Genomic DNA, 27,151 nt, shown 5'->3' on the forward strand with positions numbered 1-27,151 from the left:
TCCGGCTAGGGCACTAAATTTAGTGTGCCACCGGCTGGAAAGTTTGTGAGACACTGGCCTAGACCATCCACCCTACTCACCAGATCTTGCTCCATCTGACTATTTTCCATTTCCAAACCTTAAATAAAGCTTGAAAGGGTGACAATTTGAGTGATTCGGCAGTCACTACAGTAGAGGAGAAGAATTTCAGTGACCAGACATCAGCGTATTTTTGGAAGCGCTACAGAAACTTCAAACACATGTGCCAAGTATGTTATACTTAGGGGTGAATATGTGGAATAACTTGTAAGTTTCATGGTTCCATGTCATTCCCTTCAGCACCCCCTTGTATATCTAGATCTGTCTCAGCTCCTCCAAGTCTGCCATTCTAACCTCAAGAGATTGGACTCCTTCGTAGAGCTTGGCTCTCTCTGCAGTAGGCAGACAAAATATCTCTTGCCAACTGTAGACCCATGTGACACTCCATGCTGAAGACTGAAGACTGCTGGGCAACAGTCTACATCTTAAAGTTGTATAATAGTTACTTATTTAAAGTTATTTATACAATGAGCAAGCTTAATTCTAAGCCCTTTAAATGTACATAGTACATTTTATCTTTGTTTGTTTGGAAGAACTATAATTAGTTTGCAGAAAGATTACAGTTAATCTGTTGCTAAGGTTGGGGTTATTCATTTGTTGATATAAATTTGCAGTTAACTCTTGTGAAAAAAAATCCCTTCTGTCCACATCATGGAAGGCCATAACCATACAGCAAAGGCAGATCTGAAACCTAAGCTAACATGATTTTGGTTACACCGTCTTGGAAAGCAAATATTCAGAGAAAGGTGACAAAAATGATCAAAGAATGGACCACCACCCTTTTGAAGGGAAGCTAAATATAACAGTTCTTTTCAGCTTGTGGAAGAAAAGTAATATGACAGAAGTTAATAATGGAATGCAAAAGTTAAACGGGTTGTTTATCCTGTAAAACACCACCAAAAAAAAAAAAAAAAAGGCATTATGAAACTAATGAGCAGCAGAATGAAAAGAAGTTTTTGAAAAAATTATTTTCACAGCACACATACTTAAGCTGCGGAACTTGTTATTGGAGGATGCAATCAAAGCAACCAACGTAACTATGATATACAGTACTTCCCCGATATTCGCAGGGGTTCTGTTCCAGGAACCCCCGCGAATGTTTTTAGCAGGGGAGGCAGGAGAAGGCAGCTGGAGCGCCGGTGAGTGAAGGAAATCACTCGCGGTATGCTCCAACCACCTCCTCCTGTACTAAAGTCGGGCCTCACCAAATCAGAAGCTGGTTTGATACGCAGCTCCTGATTGGTGAGGCCCGACTTTAGCATAGAAAGAGGCGGTTGGAGCATGCCACTGCCCTCTCCTGCCCGGTCACTCGTGGTCAGAAAATACCGCGAAAGACCGGGACCGTGGGCCACAAATTCACAGGGGACACTGTATATCTTTGTGATGCTTTTTGTACTGTGTATTATATTGTACTTAACCTTTTGTAAATTGTTATTACACCTTGTGGTGTTTTTCTTTTTTTTGCATTGTTCATTATATTTCACCTAGCATTTGTGAACCTCTGTGATGTCATTTTGGCCATTCAGTGGCTTCTTTGTAATCCGCCTAGTACTGCAAGGTACAAGTGGAATAGAAGTCACTAATGTAATGTAATATCAAAGTTTAATAAAGATAACGGGATACAAGAGAGGGTTAAACAAGTTCCTGGAGGGAAAGTCCATAAAAATTATTAATCAGATAGACTTAGGAGAGTCACTATTCAGTCCTGGAAATGAACTGTGGGAAACATAGTTTTCAGGATCAGCCAGACTAGCTGCTGTTGGAGACAGGACACTGGGTTGACTTCAGCATGGCTTCTCTTATGTTGAAATAAAGATGTATTTGTTAAGGGAATGTTCTAAGCCTAATCTTCTATCAATTAACATATTAAATAAAACCAGTGCCTAAGCACAGGACACAGACCCACCTACTTCAGCTCTGATCAGCCCAGCTTATAAGTAGAGAATGACACTGTGACAAAATTCATCACCGTTCCCGTCCCCACAGATAACCGCGGGAAATAATCCCATGTCATTTTCTAGTGTTTATTTCAACCTCAGTCCTTCTACACCAGCATTCTTCAAAGCAAAGCTTGTGGGTCAGTGGTTGTGGCCATTCGTACTCCGATTCTTCCCTCTCTCCTTAAAGAATGACATGAAGATGGTTTCCCGCGGTTATCCGCGGGGACGGGAGCGGTGATGAATTTTGTCACCGTGTCATTCTCTACTTAGAAGTCAGTGCAGATTCAAGAGCATCAACTATCTTTCATCTGAAATGGGCATGGAAGAATACAGTAACCCTTTAATTCATGGAGAAATGCAGCAATCAAATCGCTTTTCCTGATTATATCAAAGGGAATTAGTTGAGAAAAGCTTACAGATCAAACAGACTTCCCATGAGAAGTCTGAGTATTTACATTGCTTGCACAGTTTAATAGCTTGTCAAAAATAAGGGAAAAGTACAATAGGAAGGTTTTCTTCTTCATACTAGTCATTTTTCAATTTCTAGATGTATTTATTTTTCAAAAAAAGATGGTTTCATATAGTGAAATACTTGGAGGGGGGGGGGGGAGATAAAGCAGGAGACAGGAAAATTACCAGAAGGCATAACAATCAGCTAGGAAAAACCTACACTACAGCTCTCATTTACATAATGAGAAGCATTCATTGCTCCACACTGGAAAGGTACATTATCTCACTTAATGAGAACATTTAAAACCAAGTACTGCCACAGAAGCCTTTGCACTTTCTCCATACATTAAAGGATACAGTCCATGAACAAAATGTAACGGTTTAGTAAGAAAATGCAAAACCGCCATAAAATTTTACATCTTTTTTCTGTTTGTGTCTGTGTCAATAAATTAAATATCCCTCTTCATCCAGTTTGTTTTATTCTCAAAATCTGTGAAGTCAGGTTAGACAACTATCTTCCTACAAACAAACATTTAAGTTTCAAGTTTATTGATTTTGATATACCAACCATCAAATTAATATCTAGCTGGTTAACAATCGAATTAAAAAGATAGGGAAAACTGAGAAAAATAAAAAGTGTGTGAACATATAATAAAACAAACAAACAAACGAACAAACAATTACCAGACGTACTAGAATGTGAGGGTAGAATAATGGGATGGGTAAAGTTACATATTAAAGAAGAAGAAAGGAGATAGTAGGGGTTGGGTAGTACATAAAGGGAGGGGTTGCTTTGTCAAGGAGATTGTTGTGAAAAGGAAGAAAAAGAATAATAGTCAGTGAACAACAGACTGTAAAAATCATGGTCCAGTTATTCAGCACCATCTTCAAGATGTATCAGTACAGACAGGAAAAAAAGCGTCTCTGCAAGGGTGACGCCCCCTTCCCCCATAGCAGGTTCCACCACTAAGCACTTAGCCATGATTTTTTTAAAAAATTTAATTAATTAATTAATTATATCCTAAGTGGTTTACATTCAGATACTTCATCCTATTTCCCTATCTGTCCCAGCGGGCTCAAACTCTATCTAGTGTACCTGGGGCAATGAGGGGATTAAGCGACTTGCCCAGCGTCACAAGGAGCAGTGAGGGATTTGTACCCACAGCCTTTTGATTTGGGATAGCCAGATATTTGTACACTGAAGCAGGAAGACAGTTAATGTTCTGCAAATAAACATTGATGTTATATAATTGAGAACACTAATGCCATGTCTCCTGGTCTTGACATCCATAAAGGCTCCTCTAAAAGTAAAGTGCTCTGTACTGGTGGCAGAAGTCTCAAGAAAGCCATGCTCTTGACTGAGCTTGAGACAAAATTTTTTTTTAAAAAAACCCCAAAAAACATGTTTGCGTGTTAAGAGGGGGTTGCAGACCACCCCAGGCGCCGTGTCGGTGAGGGTACTGGAACCTCTCTGCCCCAACACTCCCCCCTCCCCCCACCCCGTACCCCTGTAGATTTTTGCTAGCGCAAGCAACTTCTCCTGCCTGGTTCTCCTCTGAATCACTTCCGGGTCAAGGAGCCAGAAATTGATAGAGGGAAATCTAAAGCTGCCACGAGGAGCATGCTGGAGAAAAGCCACTTGCATTGGCAAAGATTAAGAGTTAAGGGGGTGGGAGAAGAGAGAGAATGAGAGGGAGGGGGGGTCGCCACCATCCCAGGTGCCTCCTACCCTTACTACGCTACTGCTTGCACACTGTAGGCAAGAAAACCTAAATTACATACTCATTTTTACATAAGACTTTAGATAATTGAATACAGCCAAGAACAATATAAAAAATTCCTCACTGAGCCTTCCGACAATGATAAACAAAGAATAGACCAAGTGGCTTTTTAGCCTAACTCATCTATTTTAAGTTAACCTATAAATGAATATACTTCCCTGCTGGCTCATCTAAAACAGGATATTGCTCCCATCAGTTAATTAGCAGAAAATTTTGCATGCTTCTTATAAAATGTTATCATAAAATAACTCAGCTACAACTAAAGCAGACAACTGTGCCTGTTTCTCCCAGACTGAATACCCAAACCTAGAGAAAATGGCAGGGACCATACTCAAGGACCGGACATACTAAAGGGGTTTTTCCCATTTTGGCCTCAAGAAAAATATTTAATATGTAGAGCCACAAAGTTGGAGATGATAACTCAAACTACCCCTCTTGTCCCTGCTCAAATCTCTAATTAAACATATTCCAGCTTCTCAGTTTCTGTGTATCTTCTACATTATTTATAGCAGCCCCTCCTATTGTCTTTTCCCTAATTGTTCTCTTTTACTTTGACTATTGTAGCTCTTGCCTTTTTACCTTTTGTTCCTGCCTGTCTTTGTTTTTAAAGTCTCGAAAGTTATTGTTATTGTTTGGTGATGCATTGTCAGCTTAAACTTGTATTTTAGCTAAAGTATGTTTCATGTTTTTATACACCGCCTAGAAGGTTGATTGGGCGGTATAAGAAATTTTAAATAAACTTGAAACTTGAAGCTGAGTTTGTTCTCACCTCATCACAGCTCCCGGAGGGAATGTGCGAAGACCTGGCATCCTCATCTTCTGCTTCAATAACTGTCACCTCAGCAAACTCTTCCATGGAGTCTTGAAGCTCAGGTAACGACCTCCGCCCATAGCGTTTCCCATCTTTGATATATTTGGGCTGGGCTTCCGGTGAAGAATCTACATAATAAAATATAGGTGAGTGATCTCATACTAATAAGCATGAAAAAAAGCATTAAACCCTCCCCTTCACCGACAGAGATACTCCTGATTCGCTACTGAGCATCTCTGACGTCAGTGAAGGGGAGGATTTAATGTAAAGGAAAAAACGCCGCGGCCATCTTGGTTTATAAGCAGTGAACAGATCAGGATGGTGCAGAGTAAATATAGAAGGGGTAACTATTCAGATTACATGGTTTATGACTAGTCTGCTCCTATTATAAGGATGTAAAAATAATTTTTAATATAATATATGACTAATAATATAGTGAATGGATAAATATGTTCCAGGGGACTTTTCTTGAAACAGCCTTCAGGCGAAACACATCGAAATGACAGGTCCCTTCCCGATGTGAACAAACAGCAAAACAAAGATAAGTTTTAGCTTTTATTAGCTTTTTATCATAATAATTGTATGAAATTGATACAATATAGAGTACTGAGCACTTTAAAACATTTGATTTACTTAAATAAAAATTATGGGGCTAATGAGGAGGCCAATGCCTTAGCCACTGAAAACATTTGGCTAATAACTGGCACTTCTGAAGCCCTTAGAAAAAGATGAATAAAAAAAGATAAATGAATATTATCTTTTTTTTTGGGGGGGAGGGGGGAGAAAGGGTAATAGGTTTTTAACATTGAATCCACCAATTCTCAGCTCACTGTTGTAACCAGCTCTAAACAAACAGTTAGATATGACAGAGAAAGAAAAATGAAGTTTAATATAAGCCAACATTGCTTTTTTTCCCTTCATAAAAACAGTTAATCCATTATCTCAAAATCAGTCCTGCACTTGATCAAAATAAAAACACATGGCTCAAGGCATACAAAAATTGTGAGAGGACAAAGGACAAAAAGCTAATGCCCGAATTCTTGAACTGGCACCAAGACAGCTGCCTTAAAAGTGGCTGCTGGTCGTGTGTCAATCACGCATCAGCGTCAGTTTTGTAATCACGCCAATGTGAAAGATAGTCACCGGAAACTTAGGCCAGGGTTTTCCAGGCTTATCTTCATGTGAATCACACCTACGTAGGCGCTTTAAGTCACCTAGTGCCACTTCCGAAGTTGGCCAAGCCTACTTTGGTGTTGAACGGCCTAAAGCGCCTATTTTCTAGGCACCGGTATGTGCCTCAAATCTTGGTCAAAAATACCGTTTGAACCACATTTTTAAATGGAGGTATGGGTGCCGACCGATGCCTGCAAAATCAGTGCTGGTTCGAGAATCCGGGCCTAAGTATATAAATAATTAAATATATCCAGAGAGAAAGCCAATATCAAGTAAAATCAAGAAGAGGGCTGAAGCCTGTGGTACTGCTATCATATCGCATCAGAACAGTGTTATTCTATTATCAGCCTCCTGGCATGTGCTCTGATCTCTTCCTTTCCTCTGTGCTTCACACAGACTTGGCTCACTGCTTTAATCTCTTGCACACCCATTGTAGATATTGTATATTAATTTGCATCATTTAAGGATTACAATTACCTATTCCTTTTCTAACAATATATTTGAGGTTTAAATACAAAAATGAGCAAATCAAGAAATCAGGACAAGACAACAAGTCAAAGGAAACTTATTTATTATTATTTTTAAATTTCTTGCCTGCCTAATACCTAGGCAGGTCACAGTTATACATACCTATTCCTTTTCTAATGATCATAAATGTTTTATTTATCATTTAAAAAAAATTATCAAAAGAAAAACAGGCTTGTGTCCTTACTGATTAGTCTGTCTCACTGTGGTATGTGCCTGAACAAAGCAACAAGAAAAGTGAGTTCAGCCTGTCTGGCTGTAAAATCCTTTCCACATGGCTTCCCTGGGTGAGTCAAGCTCCATATCACCTAGCTATGCACCTGAACCAGCCCCCATCAATCTCAGTCCTGCAAGAGTGTGCAAAGAGTTAATCAATTACACCAGGGGTGTCCAACCTTTTGGCTTCCCTGGGCTGCATTGGCTGAAAAAAATGTTTCTGGGGCCGCACAAACACTGCAGCAAGACAGAGGAGGGAGCCGGCAAGACTGTAAACACCCAGGGGTTGCAGCCCTCGGCCGGGGCCGCACAAAATACTTCACGGAGCCCCATGCAGCCCTCAGGCCGCAGGTTGGACACCCCTGAACTACACTTTGGAGCTGCAATCTGTGCCTACACTCAAATGTCCAATTTCCTTACAGCCCCTTTTACTTGTCACTTTCTATTTCTACCCTGTTTCTCTCCTGGGTTATATATGGAAGATAGTCTATTTACATAGACTTCAATCTCCCCAGACTTTGTTACGTCCCCGGCACTTTCTTCCTTCAACTTAGAACATAAGAATAGCCTTACTGTGTCAGACCAATGGTCCATCAAGCCCAGTAGCCTGTTCTCACAATGGCCAATCCAAGTCTCTAGTACCTGACCAAAACCCAAAGAGTAGCAACATTCCATGCTACTGATCCAGATCAAGCAGTGGTTTGCCCCGATGTCTCTCTCAATAGCAGACTATGGACTTTTCCTCCAGGAAATTGTCCAAACCCTTCTTAAAACCAACTACGCTAGCTGCTCTTACCACAACCTCTGGAAACACATTCCAGAGCTTAACTATTCTCCAACTGAAAAAAAATTTCCTCCTCTTGGTTTTAAAAGTATTTCCCTGTAACTTCATCGAGTGTCTCCTAGTCTTTGTAATTTTTGACACAGTGAAAAAAAAATTGATCCACTTGTACCCATTCTACTCCACTCAGGATTTTGTAGACTTCAATCATAGCTCCCCTCAGCTGTCTCTTTTCCAAGCTGAAGAGCCCTAAGAGTTTAGTTCCATCCCCTTTATCATCTTGGTCGCTCTTCTCTGAACCTTTTCTAGTGCCACTGTATCTTTCTTGAGATGAGACCAGAATTGAACGCAATACTCCAGGTGAGGTCATACCATGGAGTGATACAGAGGCATTATAATATCTTAGTCTTGTTAACCATCCCTTTTTTAAAATAATTCCTAGAATCTTGTTTGCTTTTTTGGCTGCCGCCACACATTGGGCAGAAGTTTTATTGTATTGTCTACAATGCCACCCAGATCCTTCATTAGGCGCTAACCCCAAAGGTAGACCCTAGCATCCAGTAACTGTGATTTGGGTTATTCTTCCCAATGTGCATCACTTAGCATTTGTCCACATTAAATTTCATCTGCCACTTGGATGCTTGGTCTTCCAATTTCCTAAGGTCTGCCTGCAATTTTTCACAATCCGCATGCGTTTTAACAACTTTGAACAGTTTAATGCAATCTGCAAATTTAATCACCTCACTCATCATTCCAATTTCCAGACCATTTATAAAAAAGTTAAATAGCATTGGACCCAGTATAGATCCCTGCTGCACACCAATATTTATCCTCTTTCATTGAGAAAATCGACCATTTAACCCTACCCTCTTTTTCCTATCTGATAACAAATTCCTAATCTACAACTGAACTTTACCACCTATCCCATGACTCTATAATTTTCTCAGGAGCCTCTCATGAGGAACTTTATCAAAAGCTTTCTGAAAATTTAGATATACTACATCAACCAGCTCACCTTTGCCCACATGTTTATTAACACCTTCAAAGAAGTCAAGCAAATTGGTGAGGCAAGATCTCCCTTGGCTGAACCCATGCTGACTCCGTCTCATTCAATCATGTTTGTCTACATATTCCATGATTTTATTTTTTATAATCGTTTCCACCATTTTGTCTGGCACCAAAGTCAGGCTTACCAGTCTGTAATTTCCCGGATCTCCCCTGAAACTCTTAGAAAAATAAATAAATCGGTGTAACATTTGCCACCCTCCAATCTTCAGGTATTACAGATGATTTTAACAACAGATTACAGTTCACTAACAGCAGGACAGCAATTTCATGTTTGAGTTCTTTTAGTACCCTGGGATGTATATCATCCAGTCCGGGTGATTTATCATTTTTTTAACTTGTTGATTTGGCTTAGTACATCTTCCAGATTCACCAAGGTTTCTTTCAGTTCCTCTGCATCATCACCCTTGAAAACCATTTCTGGTTCAGATAGATCTCTTACATCTTCTTCCATAAAGACCAAAGCAAAGAATTCATTCAGTCTCTCTGCTATGGTCTTATGCTCCTGAGCGCCCCGTTTGCTCCTTGATCATTTAATGATACCACGGATTCCCTCGCAGGTTTTCTGCTTCTGATACACCTAAAAATATTGCAAAGTTTCTCTTCATATTCTTTTCTTAGCTTTCTTTATTAATGTTTTGCATCGAACTTGCCAGTGCTTGTGTCTTTTTCCATTCTTTAAAGGATGTTGTTTTCTTTGGCTCTAATAGCCTCTTTTACTTCACCTTTTAACCATGCTGGCTCTCGTTTCCTCTTCTTTCTACCTTTGTTGGTATGTGGAATACATCTGGTCTGGGCTTCCACAATTGTATTTTTAAATAACACCCACGCCTGGTTTACAATCCTAACCTTTGCAACTGATCCTTTTAGCTTTTTTTTAACCATTTTCCTCATTTATCAGTCGCCCTTTGAAATTAAATGCCTATACAGTACATAAAACATAAGAATTGCCGCTGCTTGGTCAGACCAGTGGTCCATCATGCCCAGCAGTCCGCTAACGCTGCAGCTCTCCGGTCAAAGACCAGCACCCTGAGACTAGCCCTACCTGCGTGTGTTCTGGTTCAGCAGGAATTTGTCTAACTTTGTCTTGAATCTCTGGAGGGTATTTTCTCCTATGACAGACTCCCGAAGAGCATTCTAGTTTTCTACCACTCTCTGGTTGAAGAAGAACTTCCTTACGTTCATACGGAATCTATCCCCTTTCAATTTTAGAGAGTTCCCTCTCGTTCTCCCTACCTTAAGTATATTCCCTTCAGTACCTTGAATGTTTCGATTATGTCCCCTCTCAATCTCCTCTGTTCGAGGGAGAAGAAGCCGAGTTTCTCTAATCTTTCACTGTACAGCAACTCCTCCAGCGACAGAGAGAAGACAACTGGGACGACGTATGGCAGCTTACAAAACTCACTAGAGTCCGCGATCATCTTCTGCAGGGCAGGCTGCTGAATTTAGGTAAATTGCTGCGGGGAAGCCACTTTCCAACTGACCCTCCCCACTCGCCCTCTAAAGCAGGAGCGGCAGGCCAGCAAGAGGCAGCGCTGCCTCTCCTGCTTTAGAGGAGAGGGGGGAGGGTCAGTCAACGAATCGGGAGGCCGATTTTTTGTTGTGGTAAATCGATTCAAATCGATTCACCTGAAGTAAATCGGTGAATCGATTCAAATCGTGAATCGGGCAGCACTACTCCCCGGTGTAACATTTAACCAGTCAATGTCAGGGTAATTGAAATCATCCATTATTATACTGTTCTCCAATTCGCCAGCTTTCCTAATCTCTGAAAACATTTCTTCATCTATCTGCTCATTTTGTCCCAGGGGACTGTAGTACAACTCTACCTTTATATGCCTTCCTTTCACACATGGAATTTCTATCCATATGAATTCCACACTGCTATCTATGTCATGCATAATGTTTATTTTATTTGATTCAATTCCCTCTAACAAATAGCGCAACACCCACCCCCCCTCTAATTTGGTCTATTCTATCCTTGCAATATAATTTGTACCCAGGTAATACAGTGTCCCATTGAATGTCTTCCTTCCACCAGGTTTCTGAGATGCCTATTATATCTACCACGTCATTCAGTGCTATATACTCTAAATTTTCCTATTTTATTTTTTAGGCTTTTAGCATTTGTATACAGACACTTCAAATTGTGTTTTTTCCCTGTAACTAGAGGGCTGCTGAGAAGACAGGGAAAATATGAGTCTTTTACTCTGCCTTCCTCTTAAACCCTCCTGGCTTCTGCTCCACCACCCATTTGATTTTGTCAACAGTCCTTTCAAATCTCCTGGGGCACGCCACAGCACCACTCCTGAGAAGTGCCACCCAATTCACCGATTCACTTCAGTGAATCGATTCGTTTTCTTAAAAAATTGGGCTCAGTGAGTCCCGAGTCTCTTGAAATATGTCCATCTCCTAAAACAGCAGCAGCAGAAGAGGCAGGCAGTGAACAGGCTACTCTTGGCCTGCCCCGCCGGGGTCTTCCCTCTGCCAAGTCACTGATGACATCACTGATGATGCAGAAGAGGGAAACCCTTGCAGGCAGGTAACTAGCAGCCTGTTCACCGCTGCTACTGCTTTAGGAGGTCCAAATGTTGAGGTCTCACGGTGGGGAGGGGTTGGAGGTTGTCAATTGGGAAGTGCTAAGAGGGATGAAAAGCATGGGAGGGAGAGAGGAGAAAGGAAAAATTGTTGGACACGGGGAAGAGGAGATGAAGGGAGAGATGCAACAAAGGTAGAAAGGGGTGAGGGAGAAATATTGCACATGGTGGAGGGGAGGGATACATACATGAAGAAGAGTGGGAGAAATGTTGGAAATAGGATGGAGGGCTGGGAGAGTTGGTGCATGAGGAGAGAGAAATAAATGTTACACTTGATAATGGAAGGGAGGAAGGGAGATATGCTGCATGGAAGGGAATAAAGAAGTTTGACTCAGGGCACAAGGTAGGGTGAGAGAGATGGTAGACAGTGGGAAAGAGCACACAACAAAGGAGTCGTGATGAAAAGAATCAAGTAATCAGCCATAGGTATATTGTTCTGGAGTCACTTTATTGATAATATGCTACAAAAGTTCATTAACTCGACACTGGCAGTGTTTTGGCATCTGTGCCTTTATCAAGAGTCTGCCTTGGAAGAATGACACAGTATACATGGACACTATAGATCAGGGATCTCAAAGTCCCTCCTTGAGGGCTGCAATCCAGTTGGGTTTTCAGGATTTCCCCAATGAATATGCATTGAAAGCAGTGCATGCACATAGATCTCATGCATATTCATTAGGGAAATCCTGAAAACCCAACTGGATTGCAGCCCTCAAGGAGGGACTTTTGAGATCCCTGCTATAGATTAAGCGCTGGTGAAATGTCTGTAGGATCAGCGAGAGAACAAGTGTCCAAAGCAGAGTTAATGGACTAGACTCTAGAGCACAGGTGTCAAAGTCGGTCCTCGAGGGCCAGAATCCAGTCGGGTTTTCAGGATTTCCCCAATGAATCTGCTTGAGATCTATTTGCATGCACTGCTTTCAATGCATATTCATTGGGGAAATCCAGAAAACCCGACTGGATTCCGGCCCTCGAGGAGGGACTTTGACACCCCTGCTCTAGAGCATGTTTCCCAGGTCATTCCTGGAATACCCCCATGCCAGTCAGGTTTGCAGGATATCCAAATGAATATCCAACAAATATGCATGAACTTAATTTGCATATATTGCCATTATATGCAAATTGCTTGCATTTATATTAATTTGTGGATATCCTGAAGACCTAACTTAAGAAAGACTGAGCTAGTGAATACAACAATCCTACCCTTGCTGGGATTCCTAAGCAAAAGGACACATTTATGCCAAGTGGAGGGACTAAAGCTACTGAACACTCAGTTCACAAAACTGCAAGCTTCAATTCCCAGGCTGTGGGCCAACAGAAATCAGGTTTATAGATGCTTGATCTCTTGTCATTTTTCAGCATTGTTTAATGATATTCAATGGTGTAAGACTGGTCTATAGTTATTTTTAGAGGCCAAATGAGTGTATTGTGATATTGTTTGAAAAGCAATGTAAAAAAGAAAACTGATGTGAGGAAGGGAGCTAAATTCTATATTTTGGGCTTGGAGATCTAGTGAGGCAGGGGTAAAAAAAATGCTAGGACCTAGCCAGCCTCTTTGAAGAATAGTCAGAATTTTATTTTATTTTTTTTAATATTCCCAAGGAAACATTTGCATCTTGTTTTGAATTAAAGGGAGTGGTAGATGACAGGTTCCAGCCCAGAATAAAAATGAACATCTTCTGTAAATCCTCTCTGTCACTAAGAATGTCTTCGGTGGGGGAGGAAGGTATAAGAAAGGACACCCTAAGGACATCAATCATCTAATTTTTGAGCACCAGGTCAAGATCTTAATCAGAAAATCAAAGCTGGTTCATAAATTACATGCAAGTGCTGACAACAGGATTCCTTATTTAGATTAACCTTAGCCTGCTCCACCCCCCACAATGGGGGGAAGAAAGAAAAAAAGAAAAAAAAAAAAAATCAATGGAACATATGAAAACAGAGAAGGATTCTTTCTGAACACAGTGTTGAATAAAATGTTAAAAAATTCTCATTTTCACAAAAATGCTTGCTTATTCTTTTTTCTCCCGCAATGGAATAATATATATATATATATATATATATATATATATATATATATATATATATATATATATATATAGGTGGTAAAGAAGACGAGCAGGATAAGATGACTTAACATTGGTGATACTGGTCTTGAGAGTCCGATAAGAGACTCCAATACAGTGGTATCACCTCTATGCTGACGACTCCCTGATCTCTCTCTCTGCGCCAAATATCTCTACTGAAACCCAGACCAGAGTCTCAGCCTGCCTGTCTGACATTGCCAACTGGATGTCTCACCGCCATTTAAAATTGAATATGGCTAAAACAGAGTTGCTCATCTTCCTGCCTAAATCCACTTCTCAGCTTCCCTCATTCTCCATCTCTGTGGACAACCTCTTCCTTCCCGTTTTGTATGCTCGTAATCTCGGGGTCATCTAACTCCTCTCTCTCCTTCACTGCCCAGATACAACATATCACTAAAACCTGCTGCTTCTTCCTCTATAATATCATCAAAATCTGACCCTTTCTCTCTGAGCACACTACCAAAACACTTATCCACGTCCTTCATCACTTCATGCTTAGACTACTGCAACTCACTACTCTCAGGCCTTCCGCTTAGTCATCTCGCTCCCCTCAAATCCATCCAGAATTCAGCTGCACAACTCATATTCTGGGAAAGCCACTATACTCATGTTACTCCTCTCCTAAAGTCACTTCATTGGCTTCCCACCCATTTCCGAATACAATTCAAACAACTCTTGCTGACCTACAAATGCACTTACTCAGCTGCCCCTCACTCTCGCTCTTCATTTATCTCCCCCTATGTGCCCCCTTCTCCCTATGTTCCCCCTTCCCTCATGAGCTCCACTCAGCTGGTAAATCCCTCCTTTTTGTGCTTCTCTCCAATTTGCCAACTCTAGACTCCGTCCTTTCTACCTTGCTGCGCCATATGCTTGGAACAAGCTGCCCAAATCCCTATGGCGGGCTCCATCTCCGGCAGTGTTCAAGGCCCAGTTAAAAGCCCACCACTTTGAGAGTGCTTTTGACTCCTAAGTCCTCTCACCTTGGGTTCTGCATCTCCAACCCTATGTGTCATGTCTGTCTGTCCAAGTTAGATGTAAGCTCTGAGCATGGACTGCCTATAAATGTCAAAATGTACAGTGCTGCGTACACCTTTCAGAGCTATAAGTGATAAGTAGTAGAAGTACAATGTACATTTTGCTCAGAAAGCTTGCTTACAGTCACTCCCAGATTTCTGAAGTGCACTCACTAGATCCATTGGAGGTCCTTGACTCAGGGCTGGCTCAAGGCAAGGACCCAGGTGAGTAACGACAAAGCACTAAGGCCTAGATTCAATAAACTCACCGATTGTGTCCCGACCAGTTTGCAAACGTTCCTCGACCCGGATCTGATTCACTAACCTTCTGCCCGATCAATCTCTCACCCGATCTGATCATGCAAATGAGGGGAAATGGCATGCATAAGTAGGAAGCCATCGATTCACTGACCAGAAGAAGAAAACACTGATTTGGGTTTGCCGATCCAAAATGAAGCAATTGCTGAGGACCAGTTGCTTACTGTCCTTGCCAACTCTCCTGCTCTTAGCCGCCCTGAAATCCCAGTATCAAGGTTACAACCCCAACCATCAAAATAAAAAATATAAAACTGTAAAACTGCAGAACTACTATATGTACGCATACAAACTCCCTTCTATTCTGCAAAAAGAGCGCAGTGCTAGCCCATGGTTTTAACCCACGGTTTAATGCTGTTCCCCATCACACATATCCTCACAACACTAACAGGAAGTGTTTAGGAGCCAGCATAGGCCACATTAATGGTTGGTGTTTTAGTCACTCACTTATTTTCCAATGCAATTTAAGGTCAAATCAACCAGTTTGGCTTTCAGGTTATTTAAAATCACTACTCAGGAAACATGGTTAAGGAACTGGTTGCATGGAAGGCGACAAGAGTAGTGGTCTATTGAGATTGCTCTGAGGAAAGGGATGTTACCAGTATGCCCCTCAGTTCAGTTCTTGGGCCTGTTCTTTAACATTTTTGTAAGCGATATTGCTGAAGGGCTGTCAGGTAAGATTTGCCTTTGCGGATGATACCAAAATCTGCAATACAGTAGACACCCCGGATGATGTGAACACCCCTGATTGTGTGAACAACACGAGGAAGAGCCTAGCAAAGCTTGAAGAATGGTCTGAAATTTGGCAGCTAAAATTTAGTGCTAAATAATGCAAGGTTATGCATTTGGGCTGCAAAAACCCATGGGAACAGTACAGTTTAGGGGGTGAAGAACTTTTGTGCACGAAAGAGGAGCAAGATTTAAGTGATAGTATGCGATGATCTTAAGGTAGCCAAACAGGTGGAAAAGGTGACTGCTAGGGTGAATAGGGAGAAATATGGCCAGTAGAAAAATGGAGGTATTGATGCCGCTGTATAAGACTCTGGCGAGACCTCATTTAGAATATTGTGTACAATTCTAGAGACCACACCTTCAAAAAAGATATAAATAGAATGGAGTTGGTACAAAAGAAGGCATATGGAAACAGACTTAAAGATCTCAATATGTATAACTTTGGAGGAAACGTGGGAGAGGGAAGATTATGTTTAACTACATATGTGGCATAAATGTGCATGAGGCAAGTCTCTTTCATTTGAAAGGAAGCTCCGGAATGAAACGGCAGAGGATGAAGTTAAGAGGTGATAGGCTCAGGAGTAATCTAAGGAAATATTTTTTTTTATAGAAAGGGTAGTACATGCATGGAATAGTCTCCTGGTAGAGGTGGTGGAGACAAAGACTGTGTATGAAAGCCTGGGATAGGCACGTGGGATCTCTTAGGAAGAGGAGACAGTGGATGCTGTAGATGAGCAGGATGAATGGGCATTTGGCCTTTATCTGCCATCATGTTTCTGTGTTTCTATTAATTTACATTAGAGATCAGGAATACAGAAATTTTTCATTTAGAGATACTTTAAAAAGTCTGACTGGCTTGGGAACTATTAATCTTTGGGAACATATTCAATATGATTTATGCATGCAGATTCATGCCCACATAAACCCTGCTCAGTGGGTCATCCCTAGACAATCAGTGACACTTAACCACACAGTGTTGCTGGGTATCCCTTCAGACTGCCATGGCACTGCGAGGTCAGTGCCATGGTGGTTCATGGGCAGAGTCCAAGGCCATTTTAAGTGCTGTGCCCATATAAATAAACGGGCAGATAGGACTGTCTTTTGTTTTATCCTGTCTTTGCCCACTTAGCTGTGGAGGTGCTGGCAGAGAATATGAACTGCCGGCTGTACAACTTTCAGGTTTGCAGCTGACTCGGTTACTCAATAGTGATGCCCTGACATGGACCCAGAAGGGAATATCTGGGTTAAGTTCAGCCTGTGGCAGTCATGGCTTTAAAATGGCCGACCACCACAGGTTGAATATTGGAGGGCTAGGCTTTAAATACACATCACATTGTCAATCTCCTCCTTTCAGTCCTCATCTACTCAATATAAGAAGAGGTTTATTACTGGAAAATCATATCTTACCTTGCTCCTGAAAGCTCTCTTCATTGGACAGCGTGCTGGATAAAACCAGTATCAGTGCTTCTTTAAACTGGTCAAAATGTACCTTTGAAACAATATGAATGAAAGAAGGGGAAAAAAAAGTCAAGACTACATTTTAAAGGAGACGACGATGAGACAAACTGCTCATTAGTTTTATTTACGTCTGTTGCTCTGGACAAGTCCCTCGAGGTGGAACATTTTTACAACAATCTCTTTAGGCAACAGATTACATCATTCAGCAGAAAAACATTTGAAATTTGCATCCCAAATAAAATGTAAGGTATAAATGCTAAAGGGTCCATGCGATTCCCTCTCCCCCACCCCAGTCAAAGAAATTTACTGCCAAAGCTGCCCTCTTCCTCCTTGTTACTGCCTCAGGGGTGAGGAAGTCAATGGAGTGTCTCCACCACCAAAATTGGCACTTCCCAAGCATTCTCAGTTCATGCACAAACAGAGAAAGCATTGGTGGCTAAAGATATACCATTGGCATCCCACTCCTGAGACAGTATGAGGAGGAAGAGAGCAACTCAGGCAATGGACTTCTTCAGCTATCCCACCAGGCATTGAATAAGTTCTGCAGCGTTGGAAGGGGCCTAGGTCTCCAAGGCTCCCCCGAGGTTATGCCACTGATTAAGAGCCCTCCCTCCTCTCCCCCAGATGCATTCTCTCTTCCCTCTTTTCCAACCTTTCCCCCCCACCTTTTCCAACACTTCTCTCTTTCCCAGGTCCATTATCAATCTCTCTTCCCTCCCAATCTCTAAGGCCAACATCTATTTCTCTCCTCCCTCTGTTTCCCTCCTTTAGTTTGGCTCATTAGGGGGGCTCATTCAAAAGTAAAGGTTCTAGACTTTTAAAAAAACTAACTTTGAAAGGATGGAAGATTACGTCAAGGAATTATTGTCTTGATGGAAACATCTGAAAGGAGTAGAAATACAGTGAGCAAAACTGAAATGAGTTATTGTAAGGGCAACAAACCTTTTTGCAAGGCAAGTAAGTAGAAGTAAGAGGAAAAGGCTACTTTGGTTCTCAAAAGTAGTAGCTGAAAAGGTAAACTACGAAAGATTGCAGAAAGAGGAAGACGGGCAAAAATACATAGAAAAGTTGAGAGGTTGGTTGAGTAGTCAGGAAAGCAAAGATAGAAATGAAAGAAAAAAATAGCAGACATGGTAAAACAGGGAGACAAGGACAATTTTTAGATACATCAGTGATAGGAAGAAGTGCAAAAGTGGCTTTGTGAAACTCAAAAGTGAAGGGGAGGAATATGTAGAAGCTGAATTGCTAACAAATATTTCTGTTCTGTGTTCACAGCTGAACCTGAAGGAATGGTACAGTTTAGTGGGTGAAGAACTTATGTACACAAAAGAAGAGCAGGGCATAGGAGTGATTGTATGTGATGATCTTAAGGTGGCCAAACAAGTTGAAAAGGTTAACGGCGAAAGCTAGAAAGATGCTAGGGTGCATAGGGAGAGGTATGGCCAGTAGGAAAAAGGAGGTATTGATGCCCCTGTATAAGACTCTGGTGAGACCTCATTTAGAATATTGTGTACAATTATGGAGACCGCACCTTCAAAAAGATATAAAAAGGATGAAGTTGGCCCAGAGGAAGTCTACTAAAATGGTGCATGGTCTTCATCATAAGGAGTATGGGGACAGACTTAAAGATCTCAATATATATACTTTAGATCAGTGGTCTCAAACTCAAACCCTTTGCAGGGCCACATTTTGGATATGTAGGTACTTGGAGGGCCTAAGAAAAAAAATAATTAATGTCTTATTAAAGAAATGACAATTTTGCATGAGGTAAAACTCTTTATAGTTTATAAATCTTTCCTTTTGGCTAAGTCTTAATAATAATATTGTAATGTATAACTAAAGAGACATATGATCAAGAAATTGTTTTATTTTACTTTTGTGATTATGATAAGCATACCGAGGGCCTCAAAATAGTACCTGGCGGGCCGCAAGTGGCTCCTGGGCCGAGTTTGAGACCACTGCTTTAGAGGAAAGGCAGGAGAGGGGAGATTGTAAGCTCTTTTGAGCAGGGTCTGTTTTCTTACTCTTTGTGACTCTGTGCAGTGCTGCATGTGTCTGGTAGCACTATAGAAATAATTGTAGTAGTAGTAGTAGATATGATAAGAGACGTTTAAACACTTGCATGGCATTAATGTGCACGAGTCGCGCGTCTTGTCATTTGAAAGGAAGCTCTGGAATGAGAGGGCATAGGATGAAGTTAAGAGGCTCAGGAGAAATATAAGGAAACACTTTTTTGCAGAATAGTCTCCCGGAGGTGGTGGAGACAGAGACTGTCTGAATTCAAGAAGGCATGGGATAGGCACGTGGGATCTCTTAGAGAGAGGAAGAATTAATGGTCACTGCAGATGGGCCATTTGGTCTTTATCTGCCATCGGGTTTCTATGTATAAGAACATAAGAATTGCCATTCTCAGATAGACCAAAAGGGCCATCAAGCCCAGTATTCTGTTTCCAACAGTGGCCAACCCAGGTCCCAAGTACCTAGCTAGATACCAAATAGTAAAACAGATTTTATGTTGCTTATCCTAGGAATAATCAGTAGATTTCCTCATGCCATCTCAATAATGGCCTATGGATTTCTCTTTTAGGAAGTTATCCAAGCCTTTTTTAAACCCCGCTAAGTTAACTGATTTTTCCACATTCTCCAGCAATAAATTCCAGAGTTTAATTACATGTTGTGTGACGAAATATTTTCTCCAGATGGCGGTAGCTAAACTTGAAAATTTCAGCTATCTGTAAATTGAATGACAATTGAACTGGGAATAGAAAGCCTATTCAGTTGTTGACGTACACAACAGCCAATGATGGTGCTCATCAGCAGAGGGTTTTTAAATCACAGCTAGCTTCATTGTTCTTTCTTCCCCAGTCAAATGGATCTGAAAAAATATAACTCATTAGAGCAGGAGCTTTTAGCAAATGTTTGGGGTTTTATTTTATACCACTTGATGGCTAATTTATCCATTGGCATCTGTAATTCCTCCTTAGCTTCAGGAGCCAGTGTCCTCCTGGCACAACAATAAAAACAGGAGTCACTTCTGTTGTGTATACCCAATAGTCTCTCTTACATTATAAGGAGGATTGCAACAGGGCTGTCATTGTTTAACCCACAGCCAGCAACTACTCCAGGAGGATCAACTATTACAAAAGATCCTGTTTCACCAAAGCTGGCCTTTTGTCTAGATTTAGTTGCCAGATGGTTGAAAGATAAATCATTTGGTTTTGAATTTCTCTAAAACCTCCACTGGAAGATATGAGTGCCCCAGTTTGGCTACTAGTTTTGGGACTTTCTCTTTCCCTGTTGTTGACTCAAATATCTAGGAATTATAATTGACTATCAACTTTATTTTCTCAGGAGCAGAACACTACCACTGATAGGAAAGATGCACACATTATTCATGTACTACTACATTTATCATGTATGCAGCGCTGTGCATTTTGACATCTAATAGATAGTCCCTCCTAAGAAGAGCTTACAATCTAACTTGGATAGACAGACATGACATATAGGGTTGGGGATGCAGAGCCCAAGATGAGAGGAGTTAAAGATTTTTTTTTTTTTTTTTAGTATTTATATACCACATATAGCCTAAGTCAGGGCTGCCCAAGTCCGGTCCTCGATATCTACTGGCAGGCCAGATTTTCTGGATATCCGCAATGAACATGCATGAGAGAGATTTGCATACCAAGAAGGTAGTGCAGGCAAATCTGTCATGCATATTCATTGTGGATATCCAGCTCTCGAGGACTGGAGTTCCCTACCCCTGGTCCAGAATGTCTCACCTATTGCACTGGAAACCCTGTTATGCTAGGATTCTATTGGCTAAACTTTCCACAGGGGCTGTCTCATGATAGGAACAGTGAATCTCTAAGGAAATCTCCTCAACCCTGAAGAAGGATTGAAAGGTGGATTAATGTTGGAAGGGGTGAAGCATCGCTTTAAAGTAAGTCACTTCAAGTAAACTAATCCCTGGTTAAAAAGAAAGTAAAAAAGTTAGCAGATGAGAACATAAGATAAATGGATCAATGAGGATAATGGCTGGAAGAACAGGAGTCACACACCTTGTCAGCCATCTGAAGATCCAAATAATAATTAAAAAAAAAAAAAAAAAAAAAAAAAAAAAGAATGAAATGAGAAATATAAAATCCGTTTTAAGAAAAGTAGTTATATTGAATGCCTCCCATTGATATTGCATCAAAGATAAAGGAATAAGAAAATAAAATATTGCTGTGAAATGAAATAGGGCGACTGGAATTGAGGCGTTTTAGGATTCTATTAGGGCAGGAGTAGGCAATTCCGGTTCTCGAGAGCCACATGCAGGTCAGGTTTTCAGGATATCCACAATAAATATGCATGAGATAGATTTGCATCTCAAGGAGGCAGTGCATGCAAATCCATCTCATACATGTTCATTGTGGATATCATGAAAACCTGACCTGCATGTGGCTCTTGAGGACCGGAATTGCCTACCCCTGTATTAGGGCATCTGGACAGAACTGGCCTCTCCACCTGTTTAAGGGCTAGATTCACTAAGCCCACCGATCAACTTCCGACCACTTAACGACCCCTTTACGACCCGATTCACTAACCTCTGTCCCGATCATCCTCCAATCCGCGCATGCAAATGAGAGGGACCGCATTCAAATGTAGGCAGGAAGAGATTCACTAAAATAAAAAAGCAACACTGACTGGGCTGGCCAATCCAAAAATAAGTGACTGCTGAGGACCAATCGCTGAGGTCCTTTCTGACTGCCCTGCCTTCTGTCAAGAATACGCCTTGACAGCCACCCTATCGCTTTCCGACCATATCTCTCAGGTGATATCTTCCTCATTTTACTACCTAAGACAACTCTGAAAAATAAGGAACTACTTTTCAGAGTTACTTCGCCCAACTACTCTATGCCTTAGTACTCTCCTGCATGGATTACTGTAATGCGCTATTCAAACGGTCTCATGGCAAACAGGCTTCTAAAACACCTTTGTGCCTGCGACCCTGTCTTCCAGGCTCTAGCGTCAGCTCACTAGCTGCCCATAGCCAAACACTGTCTTCAAGGGCACAATGCTAGCATGGCTATGTGATGGCTAAGCTTCCTCCATACATGCCGAACCAGTCCCTCTGCTCCCAGGATGAAATACGCCTCAAAACACCCCCTGGTTGTGCCCTTCGACTTCAAACCACCAAACAACGTTCCTACTCCCATTTCATATCGAGCCACTGGAACTGATTGCTCCCACAGATCAGATCGGTTCTTTGAAGGACTCCTCAACTTTGGGAATGCAATAAAAAAAACATACCTCTTCACCTAACTCCCAGCCCTTGATAGATGAATCACAAAGAAATAAATACGTAAGGAAACTTATATTGTAAAATCTTGCACTGTAACTATGGCAAATCCAACCTGTAAACTGTCTTTTGTGTCAATTAGGATAAAACTTGTACTGAAAATCTGCGCTACAAGAATAATTATGGCAAATTGTAACAGCAAACTGTATATTATGTATATTAGTATTAGACCCTAGTATATGTTAAGTTAGAATAACTAGTAACGTAAACTTGTACTGAAATTATGGCAAATACAGTGCAAATCGTAACCTATTAACTGTATACTATCTATGTTTAACCTGTAACTCATTCTGAGCTCTTTGGGGACAACGGGATAGAAAATTAATTAAATAAATAAATACCAGGCCCTGATCCAATGTACACCAGATAATCCCTCCTCTTCACCTAGCACAGCTACTGCAATGTCTTCCTTGGCCAAAGTCCACAAGAATCTAGCACACAAGACACCCTGAATCCAGTGAGTAGGTGCCACTATTCTACTATAACTATATCCGATCATGCCTCACATTTATTTTATTCCGAAGATACACAAATCTCAAGAAAAGCCACCAGGAAGACCTATCGTATCAGGACGACAATCTCTCATGGAACCATTATCTCAATATGTGGATTTTCATTTGAAGCATAAGGTAACCCAAGCTCAATCTTATATAAGGGACTCCATGCATTTCATTCAACAACTACAAAATCTTAATTGTGACCAAATGGATAATCTAATAATGGTAACAGCAGATGTCACATCATTATACACTAATATTCCTCAAGCAAGGGCATTGGAAACAGTAAAAGACCATCTACAGTCTGATAACACCAAATCAGATGAGAAGAAAAATTTATTGAGGTATTTGACAGAAGTGATTTGCAACAATTATTTCACATATGACAATAAAACTTTTTTACAAATCAAAGGAGTGGCCATGGCCGCGCCAACGATAGCATGCTTATTTATGTCACAGTTTGAAGAAGCTATTACTATTAACACATAAAGGAACAAAGTCTTCAAACTTCTAACATCTTTTAACATTCAATGGTGCTCAGATTCCAAGATGGAGGTTTAAAGAACTCAATAGGGGCATTCAGCCCGTGAGAAACTTTATATGGTATCAATCATTGCACCGAGTTGTAAAAGATGTTTCAAAGTCCTTAATAGGTTATACTTTGTAATGTTTGAAAGTCCATAAAGTGGAAACACTAATAATCCAAATTTTTCACTGTGTGTGTATTAAGAACTTCCAAAAACCTTTTCCACTTTATGGACTTTCAAACATTACAAAGTATAACCTATTAAGGACTTTGAAACATCTTTTACAACTCGGTGCAATGATTGATACCATATAAAGTTTCTCACGGGCTGAATGCCCCTATTGAGTTCTTTAAACCTCCATCTTGGAATCTGAGCACCATTGAATGTTAAAAGATGTTAGAAGTTTGAAGACTTTGTTCCTTTATGTGTTAATAGTAATAGCCCTTCAGGAACATTTGTTTGAATCATACCCAGTTGTTTACATTGGGATTCAACAGTTTGAAGAAGGTCATATATACAAGTCTAATTATTTTCATCAGGTTAAATTATGGAAAAGATTTATAGATGATGTAATCTTTTTCTGGACAGGTATCTCTTGTGGAAATGAATTCTTATGATATAAATACAGTGGTGCCTCACACAACGAACTTAATTGGTTCCAGGAGCAAGTTTGTTATGCGAAACGTTCGTTATGTGAAACGCGTTTTCCCATAAGAATACATGTAAAAAAAAATAATTCGTTCTGCAGCATAAAATATGCTAAGATGACATAAAAAAAGATAAATTTTTGGTTATTATTTTTATTTAGATACATCTAAAAACATAATTGTTTTTTAAAACAACACACATTTTTTAAATTTAAAGACAGACTAAGTAGAGTCTAATTTTACAGTGAGAGAGGGCAGAGTCTCAGCGGCAAAAACTGGGACTTAACTGTTCATTTTTTTTTTTTTTCTACCGTGTTTCCCCGATGATAAGGCAGGGCCATCAAATAAGACAGCCCCCCCTTTTTAGAAAAAAATGTAAAATAAGGCACCCCCCCGCAAATAAGCCACCCACCGATACCTGCGCTTACCCGAATCGGGTGGTACGGTGGGTGACTCCGTGTGGTCCCTGGCACCCCCGACACGATCGGGGCAAGAGGGAGCTCAAGCCCTCTTGCCCCCCCCGCCCCCCCGACACGATCGGGGCAAGAGGGAGCCCAAGCCCTCTTGCCCCCCGACTCCCCGACACGATCGGGGCAAGAGGGAGCCCAAGCCCTCTTGCCCCCCCCCCCCCGACTCCCCGACACGATCGGGGCAAGAGGGAGCCCAAGCCCTCTTGCCCCCCCCCCCGACTCCCCGACACGATCGGGGCAAGAGGGAGCCCAAGCCCTCTTGCCCCCCAACTCCCCGACACGATCGGGGCAAGAGGGCGCCCAAGCCCTCTTGCCCCGCCGATTCCCCAACTCCCCGACAATATCGGGCCAGGAGGGAGCCCAAGTCCTCCTGGCCACGGCGACCCCCTAACCCCACCCTGCACTACATTACGGGCAGGAGGGATCCCAGGCCCTCCTGCCCTCGACGCAAACCCCCCCTCCCCCCAACAACCGCCCCCCCCCAAGAACCTCCGACCGCCCCCCCAGCCGACCCGCGACCCCCCTGGCCGACCCCCACGACACCCCCAACCCCCTTCCCCGTACCTTTCTGTAGTTGGCCGGACAGACGGGAGCCAAACCCGCCTGTCCGGCAGGCAGCCAACGACGGAATGAGGCCGGATTGGCCCATCCGTCCCAAAGCTCCGCCTACTGGTGGGGCCTAAGGCGCCTGGGCCAATCAGAATAGGCCCGGGAGCCTTAGGTCCCTCCTGGGGGCAGGGCCTGAGGCACATGGTCGGGTTGGGCCCATGTGCCTCAGGCCCCGCCCCCAGGAGGGACCTAAGGCTCCCGGGCCTATTCTGATTGGCCCAGGCGCCTTAGGCCCCACCAGTAGGCGGAGCTTTGGGACGGATGGGCCAATCCGGCCTCATTCCGTCGTTGGCTGCCTGCCGGACAGGCGGGTTTGGCTCCCGTCTGTCCGGCCAACTACAGAAAGGTACGGGGAAGGGGGTTGGGGGTGTCGGCCAGGGGGGTCGCGGGTCGGCTGGGGGGCGGTCGGAGGTTCTTGGGGGGGGGCGGTCGTTGGGGGGAGGGGGGGTTTGCGTCGAGGGCAGGAGGGCCTGGGATCCCTCCTGCCCGTAATGTAGTGCAGGGTGGGGTTAGGGGGTCGCCGTGGCCAGGAGGACTTGGGCTCCCTCCTGGCCCGATCGTGTCGGGGAGTCGGGGGGGGGCAAGAGGGCTTGGGCTCCCTCTTGCCCCGATCGTGTCGGGGAGTCGGGGGGGGGCAAGAGGGCTTGAGCTCCCTCTTGCCCCGATCGTGTCGGGGAGTCGGGGGGGCAAGAGGGCTTGGGCTCCCTCTTGCCCCGATCGTGTCGGGGAGTCGGGGGGGCAAGAGGGCTTGGGCTCCCTCTTGCCCCGATCGTGTCGGGGAGTCGGGGGGAGCAAGAGGGAGCCAGGCGGAGAGAGGGCAGTTAAGCGCAGTGCCTGCGCGGAAGGATGCAGCTCGGGCGACTTCGTTGTGTGAAACGAAGTTCGTTGTACGAATCAAGACATAAAGTTCGTTGTGCGCAGCGTTCGCTGTGCGAGGCGTCCGTTATGCGAGGCACCACTGTACAGTGGAACCTTGGTTTACGAGCATAATTCGTTCCAGAAGCATGCTCGTAAACCAAATTGCTCGTATATCAAAGCAAGTTTCCCCATAGGAAGTAAGGGAAACTCGCTTTGATTGGTTCCACCTCCTCCCCCCCTTCGAGGCTACCGGCGCTGCTCCATTTCCCCCCCCCCTTGAGGAATCCGACGCTGCTCCAAACCCCTCCCCGCAATCTGGTTCCCCCCCCCTGCGAACCGGCATCCTCCCCCCACTCGCGTTGCCCCCCTCCACCGCGATCCTACTTCCCCCCCCCCGAGCACGTCAATGACACTTCCTTTACCCTGACTTGGCACCAGTGCCGGTGCCCGAAGATCCTCCCTCTTCTGGTCTGGGCTGGGCTGGACTGGCTTTGAGCATTTGCGCATGCTCAAAGCCTTCTGGTCTCGCTCTCTCCAAGATTGAGAGCGAGACCAGAAGGCTTTGAGCATGCGCAAATGCTCAAAGCCAATCCAGCTCAGACCAGAAGAGGGAGGCTCTTCGGGCACCGGCACTGGTGCCAAGTCGGGGTAAAGGAAGTGTCATTGACGTGCTCGGGGGGGAAGTAGGATCGCAACGCGAGTGGGGGGAGGATGCCGGATCGCGGGGAGGGGTATGGAGCAGTGTCGGATTCCTCAAGGGGGGGAGGGAGGATCTCAGCCGCACCGCCCAGCCCAGGCCGCGCCAGAAGAGGGAGGATCTTCGGGCACCAGCATTGGTGCCCAGTGGGGGTAAGGGATGTCATTGCCGTGCTCGAGGGGGGGATGTAGGATCGCGGGGGGGGGGGGATGCCAGATATATATATATAATTTCTTTACCTGTTAAAATTATGTCAAATAGATATAGAGAGATAGACTATATATATATATAAATATTGTAGAGATTTCAAATTTCCCGCCATAGAAATTGACCCAATCAAAACACTTCGAGATATACAAATTACGTCACTTCCCGAGGGTCCACCATTTTCAACGGCTGAATTAAGTAAATAGTTGGCGTCTCTGGTTTGGGAATGTTCAACATATTTGAGGTAATATACTTTCAATTTAATTGATTAGTTGT

General features: G+C 42.9%; 1 protein-coding gene across 5 annotated transcripts in view; it reads right to left on the reverse strand.

Moving 5' to 3' along the window:
- The window catches only part of NIN (ninein), a 263,739-nt gene that overhangs the window by 197,893 nt on the left and 38,695 nt on the right, over positions 1 to 27,151 (reverse strand). For all 5 annotated transcript variants that reach the window (XM_033951534.1, XM_033951532.1, XM_033951530.1 and 2 more), the window contains exons 3-4: positions 16,972 to 17,053; positions 5,019 to 5,188 (exon numbers count right to left, since the gene is read on the reverse strand). In XM_033951534.1, coding sequence (XP_033807425.1) covers positions 5,019 to 5,188; positions 16,972 to 17,053 — 252 coding nt within the window. The remainder of the gene's footprint in view (positions 1 to 5,018; positions 5,189 to 16,971; positions 17,054 to 27,151) is intronic.

Source organism: Geotrypetes seraphini, chromosome 7, assembly GCF_902459505.1.
Source record: "Geotrypetes seraphini chromosome 7, aGeoSer1.1, whole genome shotgun sequence".
NCBI lineage: Eukaryota > Metazoa > Chordata > Amphibia > Gymnophiona > Dermophiidae > Geotrypetes > Geotrypetes seraphini.